General features: G+C 40.9%; 5 protein-coding genes across 5 annotated transcripts; 1 reads left to right on the top strand and 4 right to left on the bottom strand.

Moving 5' to 3' along the window:
- On the top strand, positions 1–3471 carry LOC116261144 (probable WRKY transcription factor 41). The gene is made up of 3 exons (XM_031639775.2): positions 1–521; positions 1715–1849; positions 2496–3471. Exons 1-3 carry the CDS (start codon positions 172–174, stop codon positions 3109–3111), a joined length of 1101 nt encoding a protein of 366 aa, XP_031495635.1. The 5' UTR covers positions 1–171; the 3' UTR covers positions 3112–3471.
- Positions 3472–5663: 2192 nt separating this feature from the next.
- LOC116260134 (ABC transporter G family member 10) lies at positions 5664–7861 on the bottom strand. The gene has a single exon (XM_031638236.2). The coding sequence runs from the start codon at positions 7645–7647 to the stop codon at positions 5761–5763; it is 1887 nt and encodes a 628-aa protein (XP_031494096.1). The 5' UTR covers positions 7648–7861; the 3' UTR covers positions 5664–5760.
- A 3817-nt stretch (positions 7862–11678) lies between these two features.
- On the bottom strand, positions 11679–16476 carry LOC116261554 (protein DJ-1 homolog A-like). The gene is made up of 8 exons (XM_031640377.2): positions 16141–16476; positions 15824–16024; positions 15568–15717; positions 15233–15412; positions 14711–14791; positions 13531–13731; positions 13124–13264; positions 11679–12089 (listed from the first exon to the last, which is right to left on the bottom strand). The coding sequence occupies exons 1-8, from the start codon at positions 16318–16320 to the stop codon at positions 11883–11885; spliced, it is 1341 nt and encodes a 446-aa protein (XP_031496237.1). The 5' UTR covers positions 16321–16476; the 3' UTR covers positions 11679–11882.
- Positions 16477–18561: 2085 nt separating this feature from the next.
- LOC116259814 (uncharacterized) lies at positions 18562–22629 on the bottom strand. Its single transcript, XM_031637741.2, has 4 exons — positions 22250–22629; positions 22109–22185; positions 21425–21536; positions 18562–18792 (listed from the first exon to the last, which is right to left on the bottom strand). The coding sequence occupies exons 1-4, from the start codon at positions 22561–22563 to the stop codon at positions 18663–18665; spliced, it is 633 nt and encodes a 210-aa protein (XP_031493601.1). The 5' UTR covers positions 22564–22629; the 3' UTR covers positions 18562–18662.
- Positions 22630–23823: 1194 nt separating this feature from the next.
- LOC116260133 (phospholipase A1-II 4-like) lies at positions 23824–25846 on the bottom strand. The gene is made up of 2 exons (XM_031638235.2): positions 25197–25846; positions 23824–24738 (listed from the first exon to the last, which is right to left on the bottom strand). Exons 1-2 carry the CDS (start codon positions 25812–25814, stop codon positions 24127–24129), a joined length of 1230 nt encoding a protein of 409 aa, XP_031494095.1. The 5' UTR covers positions 25815–25846; the 3' UTR covers positions 23824–24126.
- Positions 25847–27107: the final 1261 nt, after the last annotated feature.

Raw genomic sequence — 27107 nt, 5'->3', positions numbered from 1 at the left:
AGGCCAGTCCAGCTTGGAGTCTTTAACTTTCCGGCACCGGAAAATTAGAAGGCAGCTAAGTCTGTTGTTTCCAGTAAATGGTCGAAGGGTACCGAGTCTCAGGGAAGAAATCCGACGGAAGGCGTTGCGTAGCTGACGGGGAGATTCCGTGTTTTCCGCTTCTTGGTGGTGATGCGAATGGAGGTCAAGGGCGAGGAACTCCGGAGGAGAATGATGGACGAGTTGAGCCGCGGCGAGGCGCTCGCGCGGGAGCTCCAGAGGAGCCTCGATGCGTCGACGTCGTCGGCGGTAGGAGGCGCGGTGTCGTGGGAATCGAGGGGTCTGTTGGTGAATGAGTTGCTGTCGTCGTTCGCCAACGCGCGCTCCCTGCTGAAGTCCGGCGAGGGTCCGGCGTGGGAGGTGGCTCCTGCGCTGCCCGCCGCGGCCGTCGACTCGCCGCGGTCCTTCTCTAGCAGCCCTCCGGGAGACAACTCCGACAAGCCCTTCTCGGATCCCGAGAGGCGGGACGTCTACAGAAAGAGGTATATCTCTGCTCCCCCCCTCCTCCTTCTTCTTCTTCCCTGAAACCTTCCCACGAGCTGCAAAGAGATAGCTCTCTGCCGGCCCGCCATTTTCCGGCTAGACCGTTAGCGGGCACAGTGCAGCATAATTGCCCGTGCAATTGCACTTTAAAATAATCGATTTAATTATATTTTTCCTTCTACAATTTCAACTTTTCTAATTTTATGCTTAAATGTTTTCTTTTATTGTAATTTATAAAAAAGAAAAAACTGAATGGACACAAAAAAAAATTTATCAAACTTTCGTAGCTTATTATATCATATATGTATTCTAACACTCTTCATCTGGACAAAATTTCAGGGATTATAGTTATAAAATCTTATTTGAAAATTTTTGCAACTCGAGGTGCATCTCTTTTGGCATGATTTAGAAAATTTTTTTTGCATACCCCAACATTCTCTTCTTCTTAAAAGAAAAAAAATCATATTTAGGCATTCAAATGTGAAATATGATATTATGTTTGATTAATTACTAATTTCTTGTGAAATTACTTCACACCAATTCCATGCGCCACAAAGCGAGTCTCCCACTTTTTTTTTTTAATTTTTAATTTTTTTCCTTTCCCCCCTCATTTTTGTGGCAGTGTGCGGGCCAGGTAATTAGTAACTGGATCTGGTTCCAAGTTCATGGATCTCTGGACGAGCGAGATCCACGCTCAGGCAGCTTGACTCATGCGAGTCAAAGTTTGGTGTTTGACTTTTCCAAGTTGACTTGAGCCCAGTGGCCATTGACCAATCAGGCCGCAATAAATACGCGTCGAGCCCAAGTGGTGCAAAGCCGCTTGACCTTCAACGTCTTCCCCCACATGTTATCTTCCAGATATTACCTGATATGATGAGCGTGAATCTCACATTCTTCACCTTCTCATTGGCTGGCGACACCTGTTGAAAGCCACAGTTGATGAGACCTGTTTAATTGCCCGAGCACAGAAACTTTAGATTCGAAGAGCATTAATTTGCAATAAGCTGAATTGTTTAGAGGAAGTGCCATGTAAATACAATAAATTATGTGGATCTGTGTGGTCAACTGCCCACACATAGATGTGCAACATAACCATTTGTTTCTTACGATCTTGGTAACTATTTAATTCTTGATATTTAGATGAATTTTATTCAGGAGAATAATAAGGTCTGTTTTTTCTTGCCGGTTGCAGAAAGGCGTTGCCTAAATGGACAGAACAAGTATCTGTGGATCCTGAGTCAGCAACAGCGACGGAAATGCCGCTAGATGATGGGTATAGCTGGAGAAAATATGGCCAGAAGGACATCCTTGGTGCTAAATACCCAAGGTAACTCCTCATCAACTTCCACAAGACATTGATCTTCGCATGGGGATCACTTTCTTAATGTTCTGCTCAGTTTTCCTAGCTGCATGATCTGTAGCGTGTTTGCCGTGGTGTGATCCGGAGATTTTTCCACGCTAAAACTAAGTGGATTCTTTTGTCTGTCTCATTGGAAAATAGAACTTGTCAAAGTGAATCTCATGGCGTAGAAAATGAGCCATCTTCCATGAAATTCTAGGATCGAACGAGAAGTTTGCTGCTACCATAGTTAGTATTTAAGTTTAACCTTTCTGGGCCACTTCTTTTCTGCTTCACTATTTGTCACAGCAGCAAACTGTAGAAGAGCAGTGTCTAGAACTATTTCAATCTTTGAACAGTTGGGGAGATCGAAAGCAAATCATGATCATAAAAATGCAGCCTCTCCCTCTCATTACACACATTCAATGTTCTTCCAATTTGATGCTGGGCCTCTTTTGGCTTTTGAAAATCTTGGGCCAAAATTGGTTTGTTTGCAGTATAAAAGTACTGTTTCAATCTATTAAAAAACCATTTGGAACAGAACTACTAGGATCAATGGGCGTAAACATGAAACTTCTGCATCAATTTAATATGTTAGAAAGAAATCTTAGTGTTTTTTTTTTTTCCCTTGCAGGGGGTACTACAGATGCACACACCGGCATGCACAAGGGTGCCAAGCAACAAAGCAGGTGCAAAGATCTGATCACAACCCTGCCGTCTTCGACATCACCTATTGCGGCAAACACACCTGCAATCAACTGCCTCAGCTTCCAACCACTTTTTCACCACATCAAGAGAACCAGCAGAACCAACAACAGAACCTTCAGGTCCATGGACAGCTTCAAGATTTGCAGCCGTTGAACTACAATCAGGAGATCGGGGCAAAGATCGCGGCTCTAGACGAAGCAATCATGCCTACTCGATCTTTCTCTTTTCCTTTGACACCAAGATCTCAAGAACAGCAGCAGCAACAACAACAACAACAATATCACTCAGTTTGTGGACTAATGGGCTCACTACCCTTGTCATTCAGCACACCTGCCACCTCTGATCCAGATTATTATATGATTCCTACCAAGGAGCTACCAAGGCTGCACGCTTCGGAATCGGAGTTGACTCAGATCATATCCGCCGCCATGGCTTCGACTTCGGCTGCCAATGCTCCGATCGTCAGCATAGACATGCCACTAGGACCCTTGGATTTTGATCATCATGATTTCAGCGCCTTCGGCGGCCCCGGCTTCTTCTGATTAGCCAAGATCACAAGACAAAGATCTGCGTTTCTCTTTGCTGGCAATGGCAAGAACATGCCCATTGATTATCTTCAAATGCAAGAATTCATGTCCAATCTACACTTGAGAGCAGAGATCCATATATAATTATCATCATTCGGGGAAGACATGGCACCGCTGAATCACTTTTGTCACTCTAAATCTTCTCTTACAAATAGAGCCAAAGAAAATCTGGACCAGAACCCTTACAGGTGTAATTGGCTCAAAATTTAGTAGTTGTAGATATGAAGTATCATAGGCGATAGAGTTGCAAGTCCCTTGCTTATTTCTTTCCTTCTTTTGTTTTTTTTTCCTTAATTTCAATCCTCTTTTGTTCTATGAAGGAGCAGTGAGAAGCTTTGTTGTGTTTACTGATGTAAGAGTTTCTTCTTTCTGGGAGGAAGGCAGTTTCTAGCGTAGCATGAAAAGTTGCTAGCACTGTGGGGTCTAAGGGGAGTCAACTAGCAACTTCAATGGATTTGGATCTGGGTAGGCAATCCAACTTACCTAACCGAACCCATTTGGTCAGCTTAATTTAGAAGGGAATATTATAGCTAAGAATCAGACTATGGTTCGGGTCAGATTTAGTTTCAATAGAGTTAAAAATATTGGACCCAGGTTCGGTTGAAAGGCCAAACCCCAAATTCAAGTAAGTTGGTGAACAAAGCCAAAACATAAGAACCACAAGAAAAATACACACTATTAGGGGAACATTTGCCTTTGGTCAAATTCGGGGTATTAATTATATTGTCTTCCAATTGCTTCTGCTTTCTAACTAGTGGTGCCCTACTCCTGCCCACCCAAAAAAACGTTCATGTAGCGGAGTTTTAACTTTAAGCCAACCTACCTATAGTCCCTAAGAGGGTTAAAGCACCGGACAGGAAGGATCTTGGTAAGCGGCTAGTATCCATTTTAAATACTTGAGGCATCAACCTTTTGTGCTGCGACACCAACAATTGGTAAAGACAACTTTTCAATGCATCGAAAGCATACCCTATACTTTATAGAGGCAAAAGGTTGAGTGAGAGCTTCAACATTTTTATTGGGCAGTAGAATGAAACACTCCTTCTGCTCACTCACTCAAAATAACCAAATTATCCAAATGGCCTCGAACTGATAAAGCTAGGTTAAAAGTTAAATATCATAGCTCTTTTTTTTTCTACAATGTTTCATGTTTAGGATGCATTTATGGAACAATACGTTCCAAAGATGCAGCATTGGTGCTACCAAATGCCCTTCTAAGGATTTTTTTGATGTACATCAACAGTCACATTGTCTGCCACCTGCAATTGGCCATCAGCAGTTGTGTTTTCTTTTCTTCTTTTTTTTTTCCCTTTCGTTTTAGGTTTGATGAGGGAGGGATTGGCCTCCTATGATGCATGATGCATGGGAGAGTAAGTAAAGAAAAGAGAGGGCATTTTGGCAATTATTTGAAAACAATGGCTTTTTCAATCTTTTTACTTATTTATTTATTTTTTATCTTTGCAAAAAACTTTTCTTTTTCCATTAACCAGGGGTAATTTCGTCATTAGCCATACTGCACACAAATCACTCATAGAGCATACATAACCAGCTTCATATGCATGGAGGAGGCTGAGGATCACACGTAATGGTGAACTACGAGTCGAACTACTCGAGCTCGATTTGTTAAAGCTTGGCTCGTGAACGAGTTCGAGCTGAGTCATTTGCTTAACAAGCCGAGCTCGATTTCACGAGTCGACTCATTTAAATAATCGAGTCGAGTTCGAGTTCACTGAACTCGAACTATTAAAGCTCGACTCGACTTGAAAATGATGTGTAGTGATTTTTTAAATATCCGATTCGTTTTTTAAATTAAAAAACTGGTATATTGACGTTAATTAATTATATAAGTTTTTACAAAAGCTCCTTCAAGTTTGTTGAGTATTAATCTAGTCGAGCTCAATTTATGGCAAAGTTATAGTCCATATATTCAAATTCAAAGGAGGCTAAAGAAAATAAGATCCAAACACTAATCAAAAACTTAGTCTAGAGTTTGAGTGACCAATTCAGAAAAGGAGCCTGAAATCTGACAAGGATCCCATCGGATTACACTTCTACGGGATCTTTCGCCTGGTGAATCCGGTTGGGTTTTAGAGATATGGGTCCAAACTTTGAGTCTGAATCTATAAATGGGAGAAACGAATAATAAGTGGGATGTGGTAAGTATAGATTTGAACTGGTTGCATGATCTACTAAATTAATTGATTTTCTTTGGATGTATGTGTAAGATAATTTTATGACTTGCAAAATTTGACAAGGTTTATTGATTTTACACAATGATTGAATTCAAAAACTGATTTCTAGAATGCAATTGAATAATCTTTACACGCCCAATTTAATGCATGAAGATAAGGGATGAGGGAAACACTTTCCCTTCTTGGACCTGGACGATGAACCATGTGGAAAATTCGCCAAGATGGGATCGCTCATGAGAATTCCAAACATCAAATGAATTATAACTATAATCAAAACACAATAGCTCTGCTAAAATTGCTAATAAAATTCCCTATACATCAAACATCACAAAGAATGAAATCTTGCAAGAATTATAGTGAGAAGTACTCTTTACTTATTATTACAACAACACAATCCAAAATAATGGTGACATTAACGAATCAAGATCACCTTTCTGCACCCACTGCATCTATAGCAAAGAAGGAAGTAAGAGATCAGCCTGTACCCAAAAATGAAGACCGCCATCACCCCCAAATTGCTCCATTTCTCTGAGAGCCTGATTCCTTGCTGCGCTAGCAACTGACTGCCATCCATGGCGCAGATCCCCTGCTCCTTCTCCAAGCACCTGAATCTGTCGCTCCCATACTCATTGATTAAGAAGGCTTCAAATGGGTACTTGAAGAGACTCATATAGTGCATGAAGAGCCAGTACTTGGGTATGTTGTTCTGTGCAATGAAGTACCCTGAGAAGAGGAAGAAACAGCCCATGAAGCCGGAAACCATGGAGTTCCCCATGATGAAGTTGGGCACGGCGGCGCTGAAGCAGACGACGAAGGAATTGGCCATGAGCAGCACCATCCACACCACCAGGAGGAAGTAGAGGAACCCCAGGATGTCCCTGCGGAGGCCTACCAGCCAGTAGACAGGGGTGGAGTACAGAACTCCCACCATAAGCAGGAATGGCAGGAAAACCAGAGCGTTGGCCAAGGCGTAGGAGGCCACCCTGTAAGCTCCCCTCGAGGTCTCCCTCATCAGAATCTTCCGCTCTTCTAGGAAGATGGGGAGACCCTCCGTGGTCGACGAGAGGAGGAATGTGAGCGTGAACGCGAAGAAGCCGATCTTCTCCCTCCACCCGCCGCCGTTGAGGAAGATGGTGCCGAGCGCGAGTCCGGCGACCGTCGACTGAACCGTCCTGGCCGTGAAGAGCTGCTTCGTCCTGAGAACGTTCTTGCAAAACCTCTCGCTCAGGATGCCCACCTCGTTCACCGCGGAGTTCGCGTAACGGAAAGTTGCAGGTTCGAGTCGGCCATGGCCATCTTCCGGAGCAGCGATTGGTAGTTCTTCCTCAGGGACAGTTTCCAGGGCCTTTCTTCCGCCTTCTCTTTCTTCTTTTGCCTCGATGGGCTTTATTGCCTGAACTACGATCTTAAGGCTCTGAATGACATCCATGGCGAACTCCAGAACGTTGACGTGGGGAGGAATGCAGTGGCCGGATTTAATGAGCTTGACCTGAAGCTCTTCCATGGAACCGTGGTGGACGACGCTGCCGTCTCCAAGAAGGAGGACATGGCTAACGAGCTCGAGGATCCGAACGCCAGGCTGGTGAATGCTCACCACTATGGTCTTCCCCTGGTTTCCCGCCATGAATTTCAGCATGCTCATTACTTGTAAGGCGGAGCCACTATCCAGGCCGGAGGTGGGCTCGTCGAGGATTAGTACCGCCGGATTGTGGACGAGGTCGACGCCGATCGAGACGCGCCGCTTCTCTCCGCCGGAGATCCCGCGAACGTTACCGCCGCCAACACGCGACTCGGCAACGTGCTCCAATCCCAGCTCTGCAAGAAGGGCCTTCACCCGTCCGGCGCGGTTTCCGTCATTGGGGAGCCGGAGACGGGCGCTGTACAGGAGCGTCTCTTCTACCGTAAGCAGCGGATAGAGCGCGTCATCGTCCTGTGTAACGTAGCCGGAGATTCGCCGGTACCTGGCGCCATCCATAGGACGACCATTAACCAACACTTCTCCGGAGAGCCTCCCAGGAAGTTCCTTTCCGGCTAAGATCTCTAGCAGCGTCGATTTACCGGCGCCGCTCGGCCCCGCGATCGCCAGGATCTCTCCGATCCTGGCCTTGAAGCTCACTCCCCGGAGGATGCTTCTGGAGGTGGCCGTGGTGCAGGAGGAAATGGAGCGCCATGGGAGCCATGATGTGGATGTGGCAGTGGGAGGGTGCAGCATGTAGGATAGGTCGACGGTTTGCAGTTCATATGTGGGTTTCCGGCGTAATTCCTTGCCAGAATCTCTGTCTTTGACAGGAGAATCCATGGGCGAAAAAGAACGGAAAACTGAAACGGATTTTGGGCTCAAGTTGCGAGGATGACAGAAACAGAGACAAAAGGAACCTGTGAGGCAGAGAGAGAGAGAGAGAAGATCGTAGAGGGAGGTGGAGAAGAAGGTTGGTGCGGCTTAAGATGGAGGTGAGCTAACTCACCAAATTCTCAAATTACATTTCTTGCATGTCTGTATATGGGTACCGCCATGGCTGAGCTCCTTAGAGAAAGAGGGAGAGAGAAAGCAAATTTAAATATGATATGCGTTTGGTACTGCCATTGTACCTATAATCTAGTTGGATCATTCTTACCTTTTAACTTTCTATAGATCAAATTATCTTGTATTGTCAATTGCTATAAACTACCATGTACCGAAGTTATTTGGTAATCCAAAAATTAATGGCAGAAACTGCATGAAATTTCTTAGGCTAAAAAGAAAAAAAATATTTCCCTTCAAAATAACAAACAAGTGCTTGCACTTGTAGTTTATGAATTAATGACAGATGATGAAGATTCCTTTTCTCCGGTTAAATATGAAAAAAAACCAACCTAGTAATCTAGCATCTAAAAGGATATATATATATATATATATATATATATATGATTAAATTCCGTGATGGCAGTCACTATTTTCACTTGTGGTTAGGCTTTGGACCCGATTGTAGGAGTTTCCTGAATCTTTGGTTGTACCAACTCGGCCTTATGGTTCAACAAACAACATGAAAGTATAGGCATCAATTGAAAGCCAATAGCAGCGCACTTTCTGGAGTTGAGAACCAGAGATCCAAAAAACAAGTGCTTTCAAATTTAATGCTTTAGATCGATCGTCATGGGCAAATTGGATAGTGTAGAATGGATTTATATAGTTAAATTTAATAAAACTCCTTTTTAAATTATTTTTTCCATCGATGTGTATATTTTTCGGGTTGCTAAAATTTGGCATGTCTGTGAACGATGATTTTCGAACGACAACCAAATTTCATATACATTTTTTTAAATCTTTGATCTGGAATTGAAGCTGAGCCATGACTAACAACTTGTCCAAGGACAATATCATTAGAAAATTAAGAATGATAAAGTCCCCACTTGATCCAAGGTCTTCAATTTCAAAGATCTTGACCCAGATGCAGGGATTGAGTCAGGAATTTTTTATTTCACAGGAGGGGGAAGCCGAATTATAATTTCAAATTTTTAATAATAGGTCGAAATATATTTTTCAATTTTTTTATACAGGTTAATGAAATTTTTTAAAACTTACAAAATGTAGGGTGAGAGGTGATGAAGTCGACTTCATAAAGAACTGCTTCTTGGCCAGGAATCGGTCAGTGATGGATTCTTGAACAACTTATTATTATGACAAACGTTACTAAATCACTTATTAGCAGTATGAAATACACATATATTAGGTTTTTAAGATTAAAAAAAAAAATCTTAATCTTCTTCACACATTGGGTGTTTAACCTACCACCTCCTCCATTATAGAATACTTTTTTTTGTGCTGAACTGTATGTTGGTGTTTTGAACATAATTTTGATTTCAAGTATGAAGAACAACTAAAAAATGATCCAAATACTTGGCACAAAGATATTCTAATTTGCCATATTGTTAGCTTCAGTTGGAATCTAGAGAATCTGAACCACAACATAACATGAAATACATGCACGTATGACCCTAAATATTTCTTAAGTGTAAAACCATTTCCAAGTCTTCTCCACACATGGAATATCATATTAATTAGGAGTCTGGTGTACACAAGTTGAAGGAAATCAATATTCTTGTCATCTTTGGTGAGCTAAATATAGTTTCACGCTACTGAACTTTTAAAAAACTTTACGAAACGTGATAGAGCCAACATAAACATGCAAAATGAACTACAAATCTTTGTGTCCAAAATTGGGAGAACCAACACAATCCTTAGTTGTTAGGTGTGTTCAGGTCTCGAAGCAGCCCTAGACTTTTGGATCATGAGGAAAGAAAGAATAGCCTTTGGCTTCTTCGGGGTGTCTCTCTTCAACACACATTTCGTTACATTAGGTGGTGAGAACATTTTTTTACTAATGAAATATATGTTCCCATAATAGAAACTACTCTATTGTATTAATCAGACTTGATGTATTATTATTATTAAATGATTGTCCAGATGCCTCATCATGGTTGAGCGAAGAAATTGCGCCAACAAGGGTTTCATACACGAAGCTACATGGTTGGTTGAGACTTTAAGTTGAACGAAGTCAAGCTACCAGCTGTTTCTTATTTTAAGTTGAGTAAGGAAGAGAGTAGGTGGGATCCGGTGAAAACTTGTGTAAAGGACTATTACAGATGCCCTTTAAATCTGTGAAGCAAATCTTAATTTTAATTTTAAGTTGTTTTCACTTCACACGGTCTAAATTGATAATTTGATAAATCAATTAAAACCTGCGCATAAGTTTCAGAAATCAATTGTCATAAAATATCTCGATTTAGTGAAAAAAATCACATTTTTCTTCCAAACAATATATATATACATCGTCTTTGAATGTATTTGAAACAACTAAGATGTGAATGACGCTTGTACATAGAGAGAGAGAGAGAGATTGCTAAGGACAAAATCACACGTTAAAGGACAGAACAAGAAAGAAAAACAACTTGGAACAACAAAATCTGAAGGACTAAGTACATCGCTATCATGGTTCTTCCCGTTTGCTCTTCTTTTTGAGTGAGTGAGAGAGAGAGAGAGAGAGCCTGTCCGTGTCAAGGACAAGATCACACGTTAAAGGACTCAAACAAGAAATCAATAATGTCGGACAAGTAGAGATCGACGCTTTTCTTATCATAATTCATTATATATATGAGGAAATCGAAATTTGTTTTCAATTAATTTGATGCATCATACGGGTTAAAGCAGTCGCTGAAAGAAAGAAGTTGGTTGATCTGCCCATTGACCTTGCCTCTCACCTGTCTCAACCAACACTGGTTTTGCTTCTTCGTCCAACTTTGATGGGATACAGCAGCAACCCCTGCCCTTTTCTTCCCCTTCGAATGCTGACGACCTAAGAGATGCATGTTTCCATTAACTTGTCTCCTTTTGCTTTCAACAGATCGTGCAGGTAAATGCAAATCAGATTTACTTCTTTCTGTTTTCAACTGATGACTCTCCTTTTTCCTTATCATGTTTGAAAGTGGGACGGTAAATTAAACAGCTCATTTCATGATTAATGGCGGTAACTTGGCCGTCGGAGGCTGAAAAATGAATAATGGCAAGCAAAAACAAAATTGGTTTTAGTGGTTGAGAGAAAGAAATCTGATATCTGATCGGAGAAGGAGCAAAAGGCCGATCTATGGGGCAACTTCTTCCCCTGGATTAGGTATGAGAGGCATCGCGTAGCTGGTCAAGTTGGCGAGCTGGTGAAAGTCTAATGGGTGGATGCACGACAATATACTTGATTGGAGTCTTGCTCCTACCCAGGTCTTAAAGTAGACTTCCAACCCTGGTGACAAAGGTGAATGGAAAGAATTTCAGCCTCTTCGAGCTATCTCCCTACGACTTAAGCATGGTTCCACGGCTCCAGTAATTAGCACCATCCACTTGGCTAAGGGCTCTTCTTACGACACTCAATCTGGAACAGAAGTCAAGAGCCTAATACTCAACAAGCATTTCTCTTTAGAAATGAAATAGAAGAAGAATTGTAATTGACAGTTGAGGCAGTCTATTGATGTGCAAGATAGAGGAGGATTGTCGGTGCGAATAAATTGGTGACTTCTCTATCCTTTGCTTGCCTCTCAAGTGACTCGCTCACATGTTTCTTGCTCAATTCTAAATTGGAGAAATGAGTGTCCAATGATTATGAGGTCAATCAAGACGTTCATCTTCCTAGTGGAATCTAAGGTTTGTAAGCTGTCAACCAATCTCAGGCTTCAAACTTTGATAGAGTAGGGCTTGATGTTGGCACCTGTTCATAATGATCAAAATGAAGCGAATTCAATCAAACAATAAGTGGCACCGTAGAGTATCGCCCACAAACTGGAAAGTCCTACCAATTTGAAAGATGCACCTCAACATTATGATTTCCATTTTACTAATCCATCAACTGAAAGCTTCGATGGCTATACCAGTTCATAAAAGTTTAAACACGCCCTGGTGAGCTTATTTTCACACAGCAAACATTTACATAGGTGACCAACAAAAACGGGCAAAGATGTGGCAAACAAAACTTTGGACGTTGTGCATGCACGGCAGCAGACAAACAGCTTCTACACATATGTGAAAACCATTGGACTGGCTAGTTCTAATGCTTTTTCACGTCCAAAGAACTTCTCTACAATCCGAAGTGCAAATTCCATAGCTGTGCCGGGCCCCCTGCTTGTTATCAGATTCCCATCGATCACCACCCTGTTCTCAATATCACTTTGATCAGAAAGCTTGTTGCACAGGGTTGGATATGCAGTCGCCTTCTTTCCCTGTTTAGGAATGACAAAGTGAGCAACATGCTTCAAACACATAAGAACAAGAAAAATGAAATGATCCAGAAAGTTTTAGCAACCAGAACAAAAAGTATTTTTTTGTGATGAACCATTAAAATGAGATCTGAATTCAATGTAAGGCATGAATTTCCCAAATCTATGCATTTTTAGAGGCCTTTTGACTTAGGCTTTTTCACCAACTCTCCAATCAAAAACTACTATTTTACCATGAAAACTGTGATTTTTTGTGGCTGAATTAAACAAACATCAAAGAGGTTATTTCTATTATAGAGAGATCATTAGCAGACAGATTTTATTGCTCTGCATGCCCACTTTGATTGCAAAGTGGTGTACATACGCATGCAATTCACTTTTCTGGCAACATGGACACGTACTTCCCTTGCATTCACCATCTCTTGTCAAAAAATTTTTTCTTCTCTCACGATGAAACAAGCACGACCTTGGTGTTTCTTCACATGGAAATACCCTGTGCATTTAGCAGGTGAGACCATAGCAGTGGAGGAGCCATAAAAATTTGCTGGAGGGACACTTGTTTAAAAAAACTCAAATCCGGTGGGGCACTTATATATATATAAGGATAAATATTTAAGATTCTCATTTAAAAATAAAAAACTTTTAAGAGACTGGTGTGGGCAACTGCCCACACTAGTCACCATGTGGCTACGCCACTGGACCATATGTATCACAGGTCTTCTTCTGACCGACTAAAATAATGTCATGCCAAGTTTAAGCTGACAGCGAAGTATTCTTGGAAGATAACACACGAGAATTAAATAAAGAATATCTTCCCCCAAATACAAATGCTAAGCCCCAGGAAATTTTACACAAGAAATTTATGAAAGGCAGATCAAAACAACTCTCAGACATGGAATTTCATGCTGAAACATTAATTTAGCATTATCTTTCAGTGTCAATGAAATAAGCTGACGACCCTCAGTAAAGTAATGGCTTTAGTTAGCAGAATCTCAGAACGTTCAAGACAAAGACTATGCTTGCTTTAATAGCATTACCTTGAGTAAACCATGGGGTTCAAATACCAGTGCAGGGGATGCACATATTGCGCCATACGGTTTATTTGATTTTGCTTGCTCTTTTATCAAGTTTGTCAGCTTTTCTGAACTTGCAAAGGTTTGAGCACCTGGAAGTCCACCCTGAAAACACAACACTCGTTGGTACCAGATTCTGTTTGCAGATAGATGACAGTAACCAAGACAGGAAACAAAAATTGAAGGTAAATAAAAAACTAAAAAAGAAATCAATCCAATTGGAAGTACCTCAAAACAGGACAACCAATGGTTCAAATATTTTATTCATTTACCGGTGTGGAGGTCTTTCCCATATCTTTCAAAGAAGAAGATAAAATCATAAATGCATTTGCACCTTGCACAAATTTGACAATTGAAGTACATCAACTAACCGGCAAAACAATCAGATCATAAGGAAGCTCAGCAGCCTCCTTGAGAAACATATCAGCGACCAGTTTAACATTCCGTGAAGCGACAACTTCTAGTTTATCTTCAACTGAAGCCACAATTACATTTGCTTTGGCCCTACGCAAAACGTCAATGATAATTACAGCTTCCATCTCTTCTGAGCCATTAGCCACTGGCACAAGCACCTGTAAGCGACAAAAATGAGCAGAACTATTATTTAATTGTTTAAAAACGACGACGATGAACTCTTATCTCAGTAGTTGCTTTCATTAAAATAAATATCAAGGTTAGAACCTCTACTGGATAATGGAAATAAAACAGGAACAAAATGGGCAAAAAAAACCAACGGTTTACAGCACTATACATTGCATAAGTACATGTTGCAAAAACTACGGATTTTAGCTCCCATGACATGACTAGGAGTCACATATTGTTGGAAACATACATGTATGTATGTGTGTGAGACTTCTAAGTCACATGGGTACTTCAATAAGGTCCACCGTCCACGTACCTATGTCTCTCACATGGGTACTTCAATAAGGTCCACCATCCACGTACCTATGTCTCTGCACCCACATCCAAAGTGGGTAGTTGGACACACTTGGGTATTTTTTAGATTCAAAACTGACCCAAACTGTTTAATTTTATGTGATTTAATTTTTTCCAACTCAGTTTCATTCTATTTTTAGAGTTATTGTTCATTAACATGTAATGTTTTTATTTAAAATCACTTGCTTTCATTTTGATTTTTTTGTGTTATTTTGCATATATACATGTATATATATTATCCTACCGTAGCCTCGTACCCACAATTTCTAAAATTATCATATCTGTATCATACCTGTACCCATGTGACTTATGTATGAGTGTGCATGTGTGACTAAGTCCCTAAACGACACCAATGAGGACATGTTGGCTGCCATCATTTCAAATACAAATGGATCAAACAGCTCATTTAGAAAATAGTAAACCGACATTTTTTCCATCTATTGTTTGTAACGTGTGGAATGTACGATTCCCTCGACCAACAAATACACTTCCTGCAAGCGTGCTCCATTCACAACCCTCCACATTTGCAAAATAACTAAATTAAGCTACGATTTCAAGAAAATTACAAACACAACACCATGGATCAAACACCCACTCTCAAAGCACAAGGCAAACCTGAGGAGAACCGCTGTATGACCAGCCTGCTGCATTCAATTCACGTACAAGGTGCTCCTTGTTGTGATTCGAGTATAGCAGCTGCAGAATAAAACCCAGAAAATATGGTTTAGCATTACAAGGAGACCAAAGTGCTCGTTTCATGATGGACATCAGATGGAACAAACATCTGAAATAGAAAGGAGTGTAGCATCACAATTATAACCAAATACTGGGTTTAGTCCCCATTGCTGAAACATTCCAAACCAAGAGGTAATATCACAAGGGATTGGACGTATGAAAGAAGAAAATATTCTCGCAACCAAATGTTTGGTTCATCACCATTGCCACAAATACTTGAAATTCAAGAGGCCAAATATCTAAGGAAAAGAAAACAAGAGTGGCATCACAACCCAAATATTTGGTTTAATCTTATCGCTCCAAACGAAACCAAAAGGTAACCTCACCAACTACAGCGTCTGGAAGGTTCAAACGCATGTCCGGACAAGAAGGGTGTAAATTTAAACAGAGATCTGGACTCACCAAAGGCCCAGCAACCTCATCCCGTTTTTCTTTCCCAAATAACTGCTCAACTAAAACCAACGCAAACTCCATGGCTGTACCAGGTCCGCTGCTGGTAACAACTTTACCATCTTGTTGAACTCTTGCGTCCACTGGTACCGCAGACGATAACTTATCCATAAATGAAGGATGGCAAGTCGCCTGCAAATTTAAGCACGCAGAACATGGCAATAAGAAAGGGATACATGGTACTTGATGACCGGGGCATGAAACTGCTTTATGCTTGAATACCAACTAAAATTCAAAGGAGACCCCAATGAAGACTGACAATCTAATCACCAAAACTCGAAGCATACCTTCAGACCATTCAACAGACCCCATTTGTCAAGAACGACCGCCGGCGAGGCACAGATCGCAGCATAAGGCCGCCCATCTGCAGCATGTTTCTTCACAATGGTCTCTAGAGCTTGGCATCCATGGAAATTAGCAGCACCAGGCATCCCGCCCTTTGATTAATGCCCCCAAACGGTTCAACATTTAACATAATGAGTTCAAAGCCATGAAACCGAACATATAGCTTCATAATCAATGAAGAAAACCCATAATCATTACCGGAAGAGCGATTAAATCAAAAGGGGTATCAGAGAGGTCCCGGACGAGAGCATCGGCGACGAGCTTCACCCCCCTGGATGCCACGACCTGGAGCTCCTTCTCCACGGACGCGACCGCAACGTCCGCTCCCGCCCGCCTCAAGACGTCGATCATGATGACGGCCTCCATCTCCTCCGTCCCGTTGGCTATAGGAACCATCACCTTAAGCAGGCAAATACTCAACTCAGACACTCAATATTCTCCACTTCAGAGAGAGAGAGAGAGAGGGAGAGGGAGAGAGAGAGAGAGAGAGAGAGAGAGAGAGAGAGAGAGAGTACCTTCTTCTGCAGAGCGGCCATGGTGGAGAATAGCCTTCTTCCTGTTCTTCTTCTTCTTAAAAATGGCGGCAGAAGCGTGAAGGGAGCAGCAGCAAAAGCAGGAGCAGAAGGATGGAGAGAGAGACTTCGAGAAGGGTTCAAATAGCGGAGGAGGGGGACTGGGGAGGAGAGGACGACCATGACTGAACAGGTGGTGGTATTTGTGTAATTTCTCTTATAGCCTCGGTGGCCCCTGGGGTCTCGTTATCGATAAAAGGAGTCAGCAGGAAGAGCAGTAAGCTGCTACGGCCATGGTTGAACCTTAGAAGTTTGAAGCTCTTCTTCAAGCCACTTCCTTTTGGCATTTTCTTTTTACAGTTTTCTGATATAACAGAGAAATGGATCTTGCGGGCAACGCATCTCGTCGACGCTGGTGGAATCACTTCCTCTCGACAATGTAAAATTTCGATACTGAAGCTCCTTAGATTTCAGTAACACTTACCGGGGTCTAAACACTATGGACTAAATCTTCAGAACTCCACAAACTTTAAAACTATATAAACTCTAATATTTTAATACGAAAGTTCATTTTAGATAATATAATAAAAAAGTTTTTAAGTTAATTAAAATAAAAAATCTTTAAAATATTTTAAAATAGTTACGAATCAATTTGCCATCGACTTCATTTGAATCGGTCAATTGAGTCTGATTTTGACAACCTTGATTTGAACCAGTGAAGCTCAGTTCCGTCATTTGAGGGGCCCTAATAAGACTCAGGAAAATTGTTCTCTTTGGGCTTAATTTTATCTGATAAAATCTTGAAATACAGGAAACGTTAGCTTACAATCTTCGTTTTATTCGAACTTTTCACGAAAGGTAAAATGATCAGTTTTTGACATCGCACGTGAAAACATAAGCCAAAGAGAGTTCCTAAAAAAGTTTCGGACTAGGCATTTACTTGTTAAGAACTAGTCCAATGACACCTTGAGCATTCAGAAAATTTATGTAGATCATGCATCTCCATCTAAGTCCAAGGCTCTCAAACAGAGACTGAAGGCTCCGCAAACATAATTCCCCATCTTATAGTCGCTTCACCTCTACCATATTGCTTTCCGCTCTGTACAGCTTGTAATATTTGTCAAGTCATTCTTCTTCCTGTTTCTTAATCACAAGTCGCTTCCCCTACCCCTTTCATTTACAGGTATCAAATTCCTGTGGGGTATAATTGGCTTCCCACAGTTTTAATCAAGTCTTTTACCAATAAACGGCTAACAGCATCTAGCCACTCGAAATTGGCAAGAAAAAAAAAAAGAAAAAAGAAAAAAAGCACCACCCACTCAACTTAAAGGTTGTAACAACAAAAATTTATGAATTCAATCTTTGCATACTCTGGTACGGGACTCCATAACTCCAGCCAGAAAGGATTGGGTGGGGAAGACATATTATCGCCAATTCAACAATTTAGACGGTAACAACATAGTATTGGGGATGTCAATCTTTGAACAGCTTCGACTTCACCATGCCTGCTTTCATAAACAAGAATGAGCGCTGCCCATTTTTTAGCGCCTCATAGATTAAATGAAACAAATGAGGGATGATAAGATGCACGCTATGAATTAGTCGCTCAATCGTCATCTTTTCCCTGTTGGTGAATGCTCAGAAAATAGGCTAAAAAAAAAAATCTCAAAACGATAACGCCAAGACAAGAGCCTGGAAACAGACTAGTTGGTGTCCTTCCATAAGAAGACCCCATTCCAGAAATTGGCTGGCTGCATTCACATGAAGGGCTCACAAACTCTGCCAACTGCAAAACAGAAAATTGTAAAGAGAAGGATGAAAAAAGATTTACCTGATACTCAATCCACAGATGATGCACAGAGACAATTGATAGAAGGAAAAAGTTCCGAACACAAATGCTGCATAAAGACCAACCGGAGATGGACAAGAGAATCACAATTGCCAGAGGCATGAGATGCTGACACTTGAAGCAGAAGGGAAGAAGTGAACATTTGAAGAATATTACATTTGGGCAGCCGATGAGATTAAAGGGAGCAGCATAACCGCAAAAGCAAAGCCGAAGACGGAAAAGATTTGAAAAAGGGAAACAAGTTGTCTGGTCAGCATGGAGGGAAATGTGACAGTTTGCAAAGCGCCAAGCAGCAACCGAAAGCACCAAGTGTAGCATTCAATAGCCTTGGTGCTTAACTGGGGTAGCTGAATGATTCCGTGAGGACCTATAAGCCTATAACCACTGGCAGCATGATTATACAGAAACTTATGACAGCAACAGGGCATGATTTTGCAGGTCCTCACCAGTTATCCTGATATAGAAGGTTAAAGATTTTACTGTGAAGTTCAGTTTTGATGCATTTAGAAGAAAAAGCAGCAAAGAAAGGAGAAGTCTAGGCGTAACATCCAAATTATGTGACCATACACCAGAAATTGTTAGAATAACACACGAGAGAGAGTTTTTATTAATCTAGAAACATGATTAGAAACATCTCTAGATAAAAAAAGAAGAAAAATTTCACCGCATTCATTGACTAATAACCAACATAAACAGCAGCATTAACGACAAAACAATCATCATTTTTATCGCCCATTTCCTCCAGACAAGTACCACTTGAGCAGATCAATCCACCATCAACAGCCTCAAAACTCACAACTTTGCCACTGCAAGAACCCAATAAGTATACAGCAACATCAGCTGTTGCAAGTAGAATTCAAAAAGACATTGAGCTTGTCACAGGTTTCAGAGGAGAAGACACACAACACAAAGCCAGGCATCCACAAGGACCATGCTATATGAATTTTTATGGAACTTTCTAAATCAAACTCATGCCATGCCCTTACCTGCAAGCTGCAACCATATCTATGTAACACAAGATGGTACCCTATCCGCAGAATGGAAGGTAGCATGAAAGATGGTAACATATCACTCAATTTACAATAAAAAAACTAACCTCAGTAGAGAAGTTTTCTTCCACAGAAGTAAAAAAGAATCAATAAATAATTTCTTTGAAGATAATCAAATGTATAAAGGCACGCTCTATCATCATCACTTAAATGAAAAATTTAAATGTATTTGAGTGATGAAGACAATTGGTAACACAGTTTGAAGTGACCTGGATCTAAACTGACGAGTGCTGGGTAGCAGATTTCAAGCCACCAGGAATCTAGCTTTTCTTGGCACCCAGACAATTGGTAGCATTAGACATGGATACATAAACCCCTCAATGGTTTTGAAAAACCATCATTATAGCGCTAAAATATCCCCACTTTAGCACATTATATCTGCGTATATGGAACCCAAGCGTAAATTTAAGGTTGAGGCATCACTGCACCAGCTACAATAGTCGAACTCCGAACTGAACCTTTGTTCGATATGACTTGTCCCAACCACTTTTATCCAGCTGTAGCTATTGTCGACGGAAAGCTATGAACCAGGATATCTGATAGTTTTGATTGCCTTACTTTTAGCCCTTCCTGGTGACCTTTTTCTATTTGTCGACTTCCACTTGCTCTCCTGCTCTACTGGTCTCTATCATACTTGAAACAGGCACAGGGCCTATATTTCGATAGTCAATAGCTTTCTTTAAGGGATCCATGTAATACCTTGCAAGCTCAAAACAGGAACTAGACCTTCACCCGTACCTACTGACTTATTCCTCGTTTCCTTTTTTGTTCCCTACAATACACAACCTGAAGCCCTGAAGATTGACACAGGGCCTTGTTACGATGCGTAACTCGTGCCCTTGCTAAAGAGGGATATGTATTTTATGGCACATGAAAAGAGAAGTACTCCAAGAGAAGGATCATAATATATATATATATATATATATATATATATATATATATATATATATATATATATATATATACAAGCAGAATAGAAAGTTGTTACAAGACTAAAGTCACTAAATTATTGAATTTATGAATCTATGCTTCAAGTATTAACACCAAATTTGAGCCAATGTTAATTAGTGAAGCCAAACATGTGTACATGTAGTTATATATATATATAGCAAACAAGCAGAATAGCAAGTTGTTACGAGACTAAAGTCACTAAATTATTGAATTTATGAATCTATGCTTCAAGTATTGACACCAAATTTGAGCCAACATTAATTAGTTAAGTCAAACATGTGTACATGTAGTTGGCCGTGACAAAACTAAAATTGCATTTGGTGAGTTGGAGCAGCATCAACACCTAGTGGGGGTGTGACACGGGTGGGGCAACTTCCTTACAGAGTTCGCTATACAAGTAGCATGAGCCATGTAGATAAAGTGCTAAACTATCCCAATTTGGGATGATAAATAGCAACTCAAAAGGACTAGTTCAAAAGTCCAAAGATAAAACTTATAAAAGCAAGGAGATTCTTAACATCATTCCAAATGAAAAGTTCCTCTGATATTCTTATCACACCTCCAAAGAAAGAATTGGAATTTCCTCCGTGCTCTCTCAGCAATATTTACCTCATGATGCCATCAGGATTTAAGGATGCTAGATGAAGAGCAACACAACTTAAAATGGAAGCTAAGTTGTGGCTACATAAACTGCTTATGTTTCAATTGAAGATCACCAATAACATTTAACAAGCTGAACATGACAATTGCAGCAGCAACCCGATAATTATATCAGGTTGAAGCCGCAGACAAGGGATCATTGGGAGAACATCCATTTGTCAGTGCACTGCCTTCCGTGACATCTATTTCTCTTTTGAATGATGTCTGTAAGATCAATTGAAGATCACCTATAACATTTAACAAGCTAAACATGACAATTAGAGTAGCAACCCAATAATTATATCAGGTTGAAGCCGCAGAACAGGGATCATTGGGAGAACATCCATTTGTCAGTGTTCTGCCTCCCGTGACATTTATTTCTCTTTTGAATGATGTCTGTAAGATCGACAGGCCTAACATTAAGTCAGCAAGATGACATTCATGATAAACAAGCAATTTCCGCAGAAGAGCTGCTTGTTCCTTTTAGTTACTGTACTTTAAGTTAACATGTCAGACGACCTGTTTTTTCAGATACTGCAAGTGGGTGTAAATGCACATGGTATGCTACCTAAACACCGGGTATCATAAGAAAAGCAAGCGGACAGAAAATGTTACGCTGAAAAACCCAAAAAATGTAAAACCAACATTCTAAATGCATCAAGGGAGCGAGCAAGCATGATGACAAGAAGACTAACGGAGCGTCTACGTCCACATGCACAAAAATCATAACAAAGACGGAAGAAGGAAAGCTAATCGCATTTTGCTACTTGAGATAAAATAACAAAGGTGAAGAACTCACTAGGGGAACACAGATTTCACTTTCTCAATATCGAGGTGTTGCTGCACGGAACGAGGGACGCCCAACTTGATCTTGAGCTTCATATGCTCAGGGCTCGCCCCTGGGATAGACCCTGCATCCCAGACGAACTTCAGGAAATGAAGATAAAGACCAAATTCAATATAACAACATATCTGATATCTCAATTTAAGCTGGCTCGAGCAACCGGTTTGACGGACTCCATCCTTCCTTGAATCTCGATTGAACACCTAAAACAGACCAGAAAGTAGGATATGATCTAAGAACTAAGCGCAAGTGCATGTAACTTTGTCAATTCCCCTTCAATCTGAAACATTTCGATCTATGAAACGTTACAAAATAAGCAACACCCGCCACAGCTTTACGGATTCTTCGATAATTATACTAAGAGTAACAGGTGCATGGATGAGCTTCAGTGTTGAGAGCAATTGGAATATGCTACCGGTGTAAATTATGCAACACCGAGGCCCATCTTGTTGTTCTGGAATTAAAATGCTCTAATTTATCTGATAGTCGCCAATTAAAATGGAACGCTTTCCCCGTCTCTATTATCGCTGTTGCAGCCGTCCATACGCTCAGCAAGCGTCTCAAACATTCGCAGGGAAGTGATAGCGCTATAATCCCTCATGGGTAGACAAAATTTGACGGGCAATTTCCAAGATTTACCTATTCTGAAGGCCGGAATGGAGTTAGACGCGATGGCATCCCTGCAAGCTCTCATGGCAGCAGCTGTGATATCCTGACTGATACCGACAGTTCAGCAGTCGGAAAATGGCAATCCGGAGAAAGAGAGAGAGAGATTTCTACCCGTGTTGGTCGTAACCGACTCCCATCTCTACAAACAAAAGTTTCATGGCAGAGTCAGCAGAATCCCCCCCATGAACGGCTTCAGTCTCTTTCTGCGCGTCCATTTCTGTCGCTTTGATTGCGCAGGGGACTTGAGGAAATGGGTTGCCAAGGAATCGAGCAGACGATGGATGGTGGATTGGAGAAGTTGAACCGAATCTGGTGGGGAGCAATGCGATGGAGATGGGGGCACCAGCAACGGCACGCGGCGGTAAAGGAGGAGGAGCAGCAAAAAGGCGGCTATGGGGAAGCCCGAAGGAGCAACGTAGGCTCATGGTCCAACACTCCACAGGCGCAGGCTGCAGCAGCGTCGGGCGCCCCCGCCCAGTCTGGGGCGCTGTTTTTATTTACCCATTGCTGCCTTGCCCTCTCGAGAAATTTTCGTTTACGGGCTTAGTTTTTCAACTATAGTTGCAGTAAGAAACCAGTTTTATTTACGACATACTTGTCAACCATAACTTTCCTTTTATTTATTTATTTATTTATTTTTTTACGGACCGTGCGTCATCAATTCCATAAAATTTATGGATGTTACTTTTCTAAATTACAAATGCTAGCATATATGGTATTTAAAATGATCGATATATTATAGAACCATACAAGTTTCAAAACAATCCTGAATCATGAAAATAGGAAAAAGGGGTATGACTTTCACCTCTTTTAGGCGGTGTACCAATGGGCTTTAATTATTTGTTGTCTTAAGAGGCTTTTGATGCTTTGGAATTGTGATTTCATAATGAAAATTCTAAAACCTTAATCCCTTTTCAAACTAGAATGAAATCAAAATTCTAGGTTTCAGTTTTCTAATTCCATAAACAAAATATTTCTTTTGTTTAATAATTCTAATTTCTTAAAAAATAAGTATTTTGATCCTAAAATTTTATGGTTTTAGATATATCAAACGTTCTCCCTTACTATCTAGGTTTTATTTTACATATATCGATACAGATCAAAAGCAGTGTAAACAACATTGGCCTGAATCAGGCGATTTAAGTTGAACCAATGGCAAATTCCTTTGATTTTACAACGGATTCAAGAGTACTACAAGTCATTTTTTAAATATTTTAAGTCTTTCATTTCTAATTTTTTTTTTAATGCATACCTTTTTCTAAATGTTTTTTAATATTCTTGGGCAATCCACAATCTGTTCAGCTAAATTTATGAATCGTCGAACCGAATCATAAAATTGGTAGGCTTGTGAATAAGGTTTCAAGTCAACTCTTCATAATTTGTAGTTTTTTTGACAAAAAGTCTCCCAACTTTTGCTTATTGCCTCATGATCAATACGAACAAATCCTGCATGTTCCAGCAAATTAATACATGCCCCATATTTAGGCCTCATTTTTGGCCATAATGTTCAAAGGAGGCCTTGAGATTCTCATCTCTTTATACAAGTCCCGGTTTTCAGGGAAGATAGAAAGAGAAGAGAGAGAAAACATGTCTCCGTTTATATAAATCAAACTGACGACAGTCCTTCTATCAATTTCACCTCAACTCCTATATATATATATATGTTAGAATAGGCAAACTAAGAATGATTAAATCATATTATTGTTATATAAACTTATTGATTATTAGTTTCATTCTCCATGATACATAGTTGTCTAATTACTGCAAGACTTAGGTTGATATGCAACTCTAAATCGTTTATAGTTGCAAGAGTTTCACACTCGAGCTGGTTGAGTACTCAAGTAATTAATTGAACTTTCCCTGCCCTACGAGGCACCAACTATCAAAGAGAGCGGAAGGATATTCCACCACCTTCGCAACCAATACAAATCGCTGTATTTTAGAGTGCGAACAGAATCCATCTCGAGCATGGTGCCCATCGCGCAGACTCATGCATCGTCGTCTTCATGATCAACCAACTTCCAGTGTCCATCAGCCCCTTTCTTCATCCCCTTGTTCTTCTCCACCCACCAAGAAACAGGAACAAGGTACTCATCTTTCAACAAATCCAAATGCTTATTAACCAGAGCTATGTCTCTGTCCACTTGAAGCCTGAACTCACTGCTTCTCGTGCCTTGTGTTCCGGCAATGCCATGAAGGTAAGCTTCCAAATTATGCCAACTTGAGAAGTCTCCAGGACCCTTGAGGTAGGGAGACTTTCTAGTGTCGATGGTTAGCTCCACACCAACTTCCTCATATCCCAGCAGTGGGTATGCCGGCACTATGTCCGGCGCGTTTGCGACGCGCAGCAGACGGAGAGAATCGATCTTGGAGAAGACCTGCCGGAATGCGGCGTCTCCGACCTTCGGCGACGCGAAGACGAGGACGGACACCGGGATCTGCCTGTCAAGTATAATGCCCCGCACCTTGTTGATGCCATTAGCCGCAATGTCCATTGCACTGAGGGTGGACAGCGCAGCACCTAGGCTGTGGCCTGTGAAGGTTATGCTCAGTTCTTCGTCCTTGTGCAACTCGATGAGACGCTTCACCTCGTTCAATAACTGGGATGGATTTTAGTGATAGAAGATTGTGTTAATGAAGATTCAGATTGCTTACACTGATTAACAACCATGCATAAAGTTCAAGACATCCCAATATCTCTAGCTAAAAGTTTTTATATATTAAGAAACTTTACCATTTCAGTCTAACACTTCTATTTATCAGTTTAGCATGAGAATTATGAGTAAACATTAGGATTATACATAGCTCAAAAGAAAACAAAAGTCACTTAAATTCTTGAAAAAATATCTGACATATTTATGAATGTTAAAATAGTATAAAGCACGCGTTGAATCAAGTATTTTCATGAAAATTATTGATTTTCCACTCTCAAAAAGATGATTGATTGAGTACTTGATATTTTTTTAATTGAATCACTGTTTAAGATAAAATTTATAACTATAAATGGCATAACAATGCATTGATATATAATTTATTATAAGAGAGAGAAGAAGGTTACCTGATCTCTTGCACTAGTTTGATTGTAAGGCGAGCGAGGGTCGTTGGAGGTATAGATGGACAACCATCCCTCATGCACCTTCGCCGCCTCTCCGGTGGCGCCTACCGACCACCTGCTCTCATCCCCGGAGAAGAGCTTCGATGGCGAGACCAAGTTGAATTGAAGGTCGTTGATCCACTCCAACGGCCTGCTCGTGCCCCTCCACGCCACCACGATCTCCCTCCTCCCCAGCTGCGCCTTTCCGGCGTCGGTGGCGACGGCCACGAACCCCATCCAATTGGACTCCCTGTTCCACGCCTCCCTCGACAGCGACTTCACCATGAGCGCCTCCGGCACCGGCACGCTCGACGTCGCGTACAGGTTCTTGGTCACCTCGTAGTAGGAGGCGCTCCCCACGCAGCACCTCTCCAGGAGGGTGGCGCGCGCGTACCTGCAGTCGCCGGCGAACCTGGAGAACCTCTCGGTGATGAAGGCGTCGTGGGCCGCCTGAGCCAACTCGCCGTAGTGGATGAGCGTCCGGCGCAGGCCGTCGTCCAGAGGGTCGATGAGGTCCTTCCAGTGGTCGCTGCCATTGAGGATCCTCCATTGACGATTCTTTCTGCCGCTCAATCCCGACATATCCGAGTTGCAGAAATTCCTCTGGCGGCTTCGTTGTTATGAGCAGAGTCGAAATGCTTCAGTATTTATCAACGAAAAGTTCTATTCAGGGGCCTAGATATTTGATAATACCCAAGACAAGACCCATATTTATCCACAAAACGGAAAACATCCCTTTTTCTTTATAACAAAATACAGTAGACTAGCTGTAGAGTCGAGAAAATCACAAACAAGAAGCCTGTATCTGGGATTCTCACAAAAAAGGTAGCCCTTAAATAGAAAAAATCTCCATGCCAGGCCTTTTTCCTTCCGTGCTCTGGGAAGGAACAAGGAATAGTTTCCACTGTATGCATTATCTTCAAAGTCATAAAAAAGAAAGTTTGGTGTAATAAGCAATGCATAAGATGCCTTGTACGCTAGGTGAATAGCTCATATATAACGACATGTAGCATTTATAAATTGGTCAATGTATAATCCCCACCTCTTATTGCCTGGGAATTCAAGTCAATCGGTAAAAAATGATATTATATAAGTTCCTTTCGAATTCAAGTCAATTGGATAAAAAATGATATTATACGATTTCCTTTCTAAAAAAGAAGTTTGGAAGAAGTACAAAAATAATAATAATAAATAAAAACAGTGCAAACAACGTGGCAACATAAATCATGAACTAAATTGAACTGAACAGATTTGATTTGACACCAGCATATGCAATCCCCAAACTTAGAAAGTCTCCAAAGTATAAGAAACAAATATTTTGGGTTTGTATCAAGCACATTTTAAAATTGTGAAAGGCGTGTGACACCTACCCGTGGGGCCTGTCAGAAGCTGGTCAAAAGCCACATGTCATGCATCGGGAACTATGCTCCGCTCCAAGATTAAGGGGCATGTGACTTAGAACAATCTGCTTTATAATAACCAACACCTAAAACACCTAACACTTTGATGATGATTCACAATTCTATATTATCAGATGATTAAAATTTAAAAATATGTTACATGCTCTAAAGATTAAGGTAGATTCATTGAAAAATTACACCCAGTTTGTTTTGAGATTGTAATTTTAATAATGATTTATGTGATGAAAAAAATATATATGTGATTTATGTGATTTTCCATGTAAATAGGCACATCTATGTTGCTAGATACTATGGATATGTTTCGATGAATCGGGAAGCTAGCACCATAATATTGACCGATATATCGGTCGGCCGGCCGGTCGTACAGTTCGAGTCAGTGGTGGAGCAAAATTTTTTTGGCAATGGGGCGTCTAATTGCTGAAGTGGCACAACATATATAAATGAGTAAATAATC

Source organism: Nymphaea colorata, chromosome 9 (genome assembly GCF_008831285.2).
Source record: "Nymphaea colorata isolate Beijing-Zhang1983 chromosome 9, ASM883128v2, whole genome shotgun sequence".
NCBI classification, from domain to species: domain Eukaryota; kingdom Viridiplantae; phylum Streptophyta; class Magnoliopsida; order Nymphaeales; family Nymphaeaceae; genus Nymphaea; species Nymphaea colorata.
The sequence above is the reverse complement of the archived record's forward strand: the minus strand, read 5'-3'. Positions and strand labels throughout refer to the sequence as shown.

Bases quoted from the DNA above. Each gene is read 5' to 3' on its own strand.
- LOC116259814 (XM_031637741.2), bottom strand. From the start codon at position 22,563: ATGAGCCTACGTTGCTCCTTCGGGCTTCCCCATAGCCGCCTTTTTGCT. The intron at 22,186-22,249 runs GTAGAAATCTCT...TGTCGGTATCAG, and splicing joins GTCGGTTACGACCAACACGG to TCAGGATATCACAGCTGCTG. The intron at 21,537-22,108 runs GTAAATCTTGGA...TCTGGGATGCAG, and splicing joins CATTCCGGCCTTCAGAATAG to GGTCTATCCCAGGGGCGAGC.
- LOC116261144 (XM_031639775.2), top strand. From the start codon at position 172: ATGCGAATGGAGGTCAAGGGCGAGGAACTCCGGAGGAGAATGATGGAC. The intron at 522-1,714 runs GTATATCTCTGC...TGCCGGTTGCAG, and splicing joins CGGGACGTCTACAGAAAGAG to AAAGGCGTTGCCTAAATGGA. The intron at 1,850-2,495 runs GTAACTCCTCAT...TTTCCCTTGCAG, and splicing joins CTTGGTGCTAAATACCCAAG to GGGGTACTACAGATGCACAC.
- LOC116260134 (XM_031638236.2), bottom strand. From the start codon at position 7,647: ATGGATTCTCCTGTCAAAGACAGAGATTCTGGCAAGGAATTACGCCGG.
- LOC116260133 (XM_031638235.2), bottom strand. From the start codon at position 25,814: ATGTCGGGATTGAGCGGCAGAAAGAATCGTCAATGGAGGATCCTCAAT. The intron at 24,739-25,196 runs GTAACCTTCTTC...AATCCATCCCAG, and splicing joins AAACTAGTGCAAGAGATCAG to TTATTGAACGAGGTGAAGCG.
- LOC116261554 (XM_031640377.2), bottom strand. From the start codon at position 16,320: ATGGTCGTCCTCTCCTCCCCAGTCCCCCTCCTCCGCTATTTGAACCCT. The intron at 16,025-16,140 runs GTACTCTCTCTC...TGCCTGCTTAAG, and splicing joins TGGCCGCTCTGCAGAAGAAG to GTGATGGTTCCTATAGCCAA. The intron at 14,792-15,232 runs GTGAGTCCAGAT...TTTATTCTGCAG, and splicing joins ATGAGGTTGCTGGGCCTTTG to CTGCTATACTCGAATCACAA.